This window comes from Merops nubicus, unplaced genomic scaffold (genome assembly GCF_000691845.1).
Source record: "Merops nubicus isolate BGI_N331 unplaced genomic scaffold, ASM69184v1 scaffold10447, whole genome shotgun sequence".
In the NCBI taxonomy this organism is placed as follows: Eukaryota; Metazoa; Chordata; class Aves; order Coraciiformes; family Meropidae; genus Merops; species Merops nubicus.
In genome coordinates, this window is record NW_008618326.1 from 6,369 (window position 1) to 11,807 (window position 5,439).

Sequence of the window (5,439 nt, forward strand, 5' to 3'; positions counted from 1 at the left end):
ACTTTGTGGATGTAGATGGTTGCTTGGGTGTACTCACGCAAATCCCGCTGCTGTTGGCACAACAGCCCTTCTCTGCACTCTGGGCAGAGTTCTGGGGAGGCACAAAGGGAAAATGCATTTATTAATTGCTTCAGCTCCATGGAGACACCTGCCCAAGGGCTCTCACCGCTAATCGGAGTGGAGCACACAACCAGGAGCATTTGCCAAGCTTTGTGTTGAACACTGATCCCCATAGATCACAGCCTGGTTTGGGTGGGAAGGGACCTTTTAAAGCCCATCCAGTCCAACACCCCTGCAGGGACAAAAAAAAATTCAGCTAGAGCAGGTTGCTCAGAGCCACATCCAACCTCCCCTGGGATGGTTCCAGGGATGGGGCAGCGACCACCTCTCTGAGCAACCTGGGCCAGGGGCTCACCACCCTCAGCATCAAAAATGTCTTCAATCTATCTAATCTAGATCTCCCCTCTTTGAGTTGAAAACCAACAACCCTTGTCCTGTCCCAACACCTCCTGCTCTAAACTCCATCCCCAGCTTTCTGACAGGCCCCTTTAAGTCCCGAAAGGCCACCAGAAGGTCTCCTCCCACACTAAGATCTGACCCTTTATCCCCAAAAGAGCCATTTCCCAGGGAGCTGGCCCCGAGGAGCAGAAGAACAGAGCCTGGGCAGCAGCAGAGGCTCCACTCACGGGGCTCAGAGGCGTATGCTGTGCCCTCGGGGGCCGCCTGCGTGCGGGTGATTTTGATGACGTGATCCACAACGAAGAGTTTTTGAATCCTCTCCCACTCGCTGGGCCATATGAGAGCTATACTGTGCAAAGGAACAAGAAGGTGCTTTATGAGACAGCAAAGCCGAGCTCCTCGACAGCCCTCCCCCCCCTTTTTTTGGAGTCTGTTAATGAAAGAAAAGCTGCCAAATCAGTCCCTAACTCCAGCTCCACGGGAGGACCCGGCTGCCCAAGATACCAAGCAAGCAGCAGCGGGTTATTAGTGACGCTGCTCTGCTCCAGTCACGCCAGAGGGAGGCTGAAGGAGGAGAGGAGGAGAAGATCTGCTGCTTTTAGTTCTGCATCGTTGCAGAAGCAACTCTGCAGAGCATGAACCAGCCACCAGCGCTCCGGGGGCAGGTCTCGTGGAAGGCAAATCCTAAGGAAGCCGGATGTTTCTACGCCCCGGTCAAATCCAGGGTAGTTTATTGTTAGGAACTAGCCAAGCTGAAGTAAACTCTCTTTTTTCCTGACCCAGCATCCTTTGATAATTTAGATCTTGCCTTATACACAGGCTTAGGTGGGCCTGAGAAAGCGCCTGGGTTAATTTTCTTCGAGGAAAAGCCTTTGCTCCTCGTTCCCCGAGGCTCGGTGAGAAATGAAGGCACCCAGCAAAGGGAGACACGTGAAGAGAAGAAACTCACAGTTTGGAATCTTCTTTGGTCATGGAAGCGTAGGTGAACATGAGGCCTCCGTGGGGGCAGAGGAGAACACTGTTTCCCACCGAGGACACCGGGCTGCATCGCGTCGGCCTCCTGTGTGGGGGGAAAAGGAGAGCGCTTTGCAAAGCTCACCCAGGTTCCTGCCCCAAACCCACAGCTCTGCAGGCAGCCCAGGAGAAAGCACAGGGGAGGGTTTACAGAAGGCATTCCACCAGGGAGTATTAAGCGAGGAGGAAATGGGATCCACGTTCCTGCAGGTTGCAGAACGACTCCCCTATCTGGCAGAGATTTCCATCTCCTACCCTCAGCAGCCCGTGGAAGCGGGACCGAGCGGTGACCTTTGCCTGGGATACAGCTCCAGACAGATGAAAAAAAATCTAATCAGGTTACTATCTAATCCCACCATCTGGTTAAGACATGGTAAACAAGGAAATTTGGTTTCTTACAACGGATTACAACCGATAGGAGCCCTGCAAAAATCAGCTTCCTTGTTGCCACAAGGGCAAACTGCAGCAACCACGCGCCGCGTCGGGACTCGAGAGCAAAACTGTTCCCTACAACCCCCAGAAAAGGAATAAAAAGCACCAAAAAACCCTCAGGCCAAGTTACCTGACAAATTTCCTCCATTCTTCCACAAAGAACTGCGAAACAATGTACAGCTCATCTGTCTCCTGGAGGTGAAAGGAGAAAAACAAAAAGGCTCTTTTTTAATGAACCCGACAATAGAGAAGAGAAACTGCTCCTTTTTTCTGCAGTGCTCTTTCTCATGGAGACCTCAGTGTTTTTACCATGACAACTCCATCCAAGCGCTGGGAAAGCCAAGTAAAGTAATTTGGGATCGAGTACTAAGCACTTACATTACTAATCTCGTGTTTATTACAAAGTTAATTTAGCTTCAGATCCAATTACCTTTAATTCAGAGCAGGAAACGGCCGTTTCCCCTGGAGCAGCTCAGACTCCCCAGCACTGTTGTTTTCTCTCACTGGGGTCTCAAGCAGATGTGTCTCTGCACCTTCAAAGGTGTGGGGTGAGACCACCCCAACCTGCCTCATTCATTTCACCCACCAAAATCCACAGGTTTCTCCTTCTGGCAGCAGTAGAGAGTCAAACCCATGGCCGTGCACCCTCTCAAGGCAGTGACTTTAAAATGAACTATTGTTTTTCTGACTGAATGATTTCCTGAATGATTTGCCATGAGATAAAAACCACAAGGGACCAAGGAGATCCTAAGAGCTGGGTGACAAAACCATCTCCATGCTCACCCACCACCTTCCCTAACAGAGGTTTAAGGGCTCATTCCACCTTTCAGCAGGCAAATTCAGCACACAGGAGCAATATATATATTTATTTTTCCCTTCATCTCCTCTAGATTAGACCACTCTGTTTATTTTCTTCCTTGATCCTCAGCTGGTTTGGATGAGGAAAACTCACAAAGCTTAAGGGAAAGATTCTCAGCTCTTTCTAATTTTGGGAAATTCAAAGAGTTGAGGATGTAGCCTTGGCACTTGGAGAGACCCTCACATCTGGAGCTGACCAATGGTGAAGGGCTCCAGCCTTCCATCCCCTACTCCAGCTACAAAAGCAGACTCAACCCAATACTAACTACCCTTTAAAGACCACTGATGGCACCTGGCAGCTCTCCAGCTCAGCACAGAGCATTTTTTGGGGATCCCTGGTTCTGAGACAAGGATCTGTGTTGACCTCAATATTTATTCATGGCTGGAGAAGGCTCCCAAGAGCAGCAAGCTGCCCTCACACATCAGAGTCACCGAGGCAGACACCTGCCAAAGCAGCTTGGCAGGACCCAAGAGTCAATCATTAATCAGCACAGCAAGAGGTCTGGGAGCCAGGGCGTGGAGCCAACAGCTTGGGCCAGTTCTTGAGTCACCTCAAGGCCCCAACAAAGTCCTGGAGAGCTGCATGCTTGTAGCAGAGAGGAGCTAGTACGAGAGGTCTTAAACAAGGGCTGCTCCTGTTTGCAGGACTTCAGGACACAGGGAAGCTCCCCCTGAGCTCTCAGGGTGGAGGAGCATGATGGAACACATGGGAATTTTGTCTGACCAGCAGCAAAAGCCTGGCCTGCATGGGAAGCATGACTAGGGCAGGGATTGTCCCCCTGGAGTTGGCACTGAGGAAGCCACTCCTCAAATCCTGGGGTCAGTTTTGGGCCCCTTACTACAAAAGGACCTTGAGGAGCTGGAGTGTGGCCAGTGAAGGGCAACGAAGCTGGGCAACGGTCTAGAGCCCAAGAGTGGGGAGGAGCAGCTGAGGGAGCTGGGGGTGCTGAGCCTGGAGCAAAGGAGGCGCAGGGGAGACCTTCTGGCTCTGCACAGCTCCGGACAGGAGCCTGGAGCCAGGGGGGGGTCAGGCTCTGCTCCCAAGGAACAAGCAACAGGACAAAAGGAAACAGCCTCAAGTTGCCCCAGGGGAGGTTGAGGTTGGCCCTGAGGAGAAATGTCTTCCCCTTGAGGGTTGTCCAGGGCTGTGCCAGGCTGCCCAGGGCAGTGGTGGAGTCCCCACCCCTGGAGGGGTTTCCAAGCCGTGGAGATGTGGTGTGAGAGACACGGGGCAGTGGGGACCTGGCAGTGCTGGGTTAAGGGTTGGATATGATGATCTTGAAGGTCTCCTCCACCCAAAACATGTCTATGGCTCTAAGGCAAGTGGAGGGCAGTGAAAAGGTGCTTTCAGTGTTTCAGTCCTTCCAGGGATGGACGTAAATTAAGGGTTGGAGTTGATGATCTTGAAGGTCTACTCCACACAAAACATGTCTATGGCTCTAAGGCAAGTGGAGGGCAGTGAAAAGGTGCTTTCAGTGTTTCAGTCCTTCCAGGGATGGACGTAACCAGAGCAGCAATACTGTCACTGCTTACAGAGCTGACTCGGGGCCAGCTGCAGCTCCGTTGGCACAGGAGCTGTTCTCGTGTATCTGTGGCAGGGCTCTGTGCCAGCACAGCTCATCAGGGAAATCACACCTCAGACAACACACGTGGAAGCTCTGCTGGCACAGGGACAGTCTCGCTCGGACCCAACGAACAACTACTGGGCAAGTCTCTCTTGCAGGTGAAATAAACTTGCTTAGAAAGAGAGATAAAAGCTCATCAAATCCTCCCCCGAGCCCTGCCACCTTCCCCCAGTCACCCTCCTTCCCATACCTGAGGCCAGCTGCCCAGGCAAGGTCTGCATTTATCATGGAACAGGTTCTGGAGAGAAGTCTTCTGCTCGCTGGCCATCATCTTATGCAGAGCTTCATTCTCCTCCCCTTCACGTTCCAAAATCTGCATGAAACAGTTAAATTACCCCACAGCTTCAGCTCCTATCTGCTATTAAATGGTGGCATTATTCCCTCCACTGCACTGGGTTGGGTTAAAAACAAAACCAGCAACATGACCATGATATTTACAGTCAACAAACCTTATTTGGCATTCAAATACCTTGCATTGGGAACAGCACTCTTTGTTATTTGGGAATTCAGGGGCCTTTGGAAAATATTGCTTGAGTTTCTCCCAGGCTTCCTTCGAAACCACCCTCCGGTCGTTTTCGGATATGCACAGGTCACCTGTAGGGAGAGAGCCAGGAGAAGGGCTTTGCTCAGCAATGTTTTGCAGCCCAGACTAGATTTAGGAGATTACAGGGTATGAACGTGGGGGAAGATGTTCCCAGACTCCTCAGCCAACGCCGTGTCAGCACAAAAGAGTGCAACCTATACACAAAGTCACCTTCAACTCCTTCCTCGTTTCCTTGTTTATACAGGAAAAAAAACTAATATGCCTTTAATGTCCTTTAGACTTCCATGCTCACGAACCTGAGCAGCTGATCAAACACAAGTGGTGGTAAAGAGACGCCCGGAAAAGCCACAACAGGCCAAAGAGGGCACAGGGCTCACTGTTTTCTCATCCTGGCTATCCACAGCTACATTTTGATGGCAACTCCATTTACCAAGCTGCAGACTAACCCCATGCCCCCTCAACCAGGAGCCAGGGGCTTTCCATGCCCTTGAAAAAACAAAATTCCTG

General features: G+C 51.2%; 1 protein-coding gene across 1 annotated transcript in view; it reads right to left on the reverse strand.

Moving 5' to 3' along the window:
- The window catches only part of USP48 (ubiquitin specific peptidase 48), a gene marked incomplete at its 5' end in the record, with an annotated part of 29,569 nt that overhangs the window by 4,981 nt on the left and 19,149 nt on the right, over window positions 1-5,439 (reverse strand). Inside the window, 6 exons of the mRNA XM_008943401.1 lie at window positions 3-91; window positions 687-808; window positions 1,409-1,519; window positions 2,036-2,097; window positions 4,579-4,701; window positions 4,858-4,982. Coding sequence (XP_008941649.1) covers window positions 3-91; window positions 687-808; window positions 1,409-1,519; window positions 2,036-2,097; window positions 4,579-4,701; window positions 4,858-4,982 — 632 coding nt within the window. The remainder of the gene's footprint in view (window positions 1-2; window positions 92-686; window positions 809-1,408; window positions 1,520-2,035; window positions 2,098-4,578; window positions 4,702-4,857; window positions 4,983-5,439) is intronic.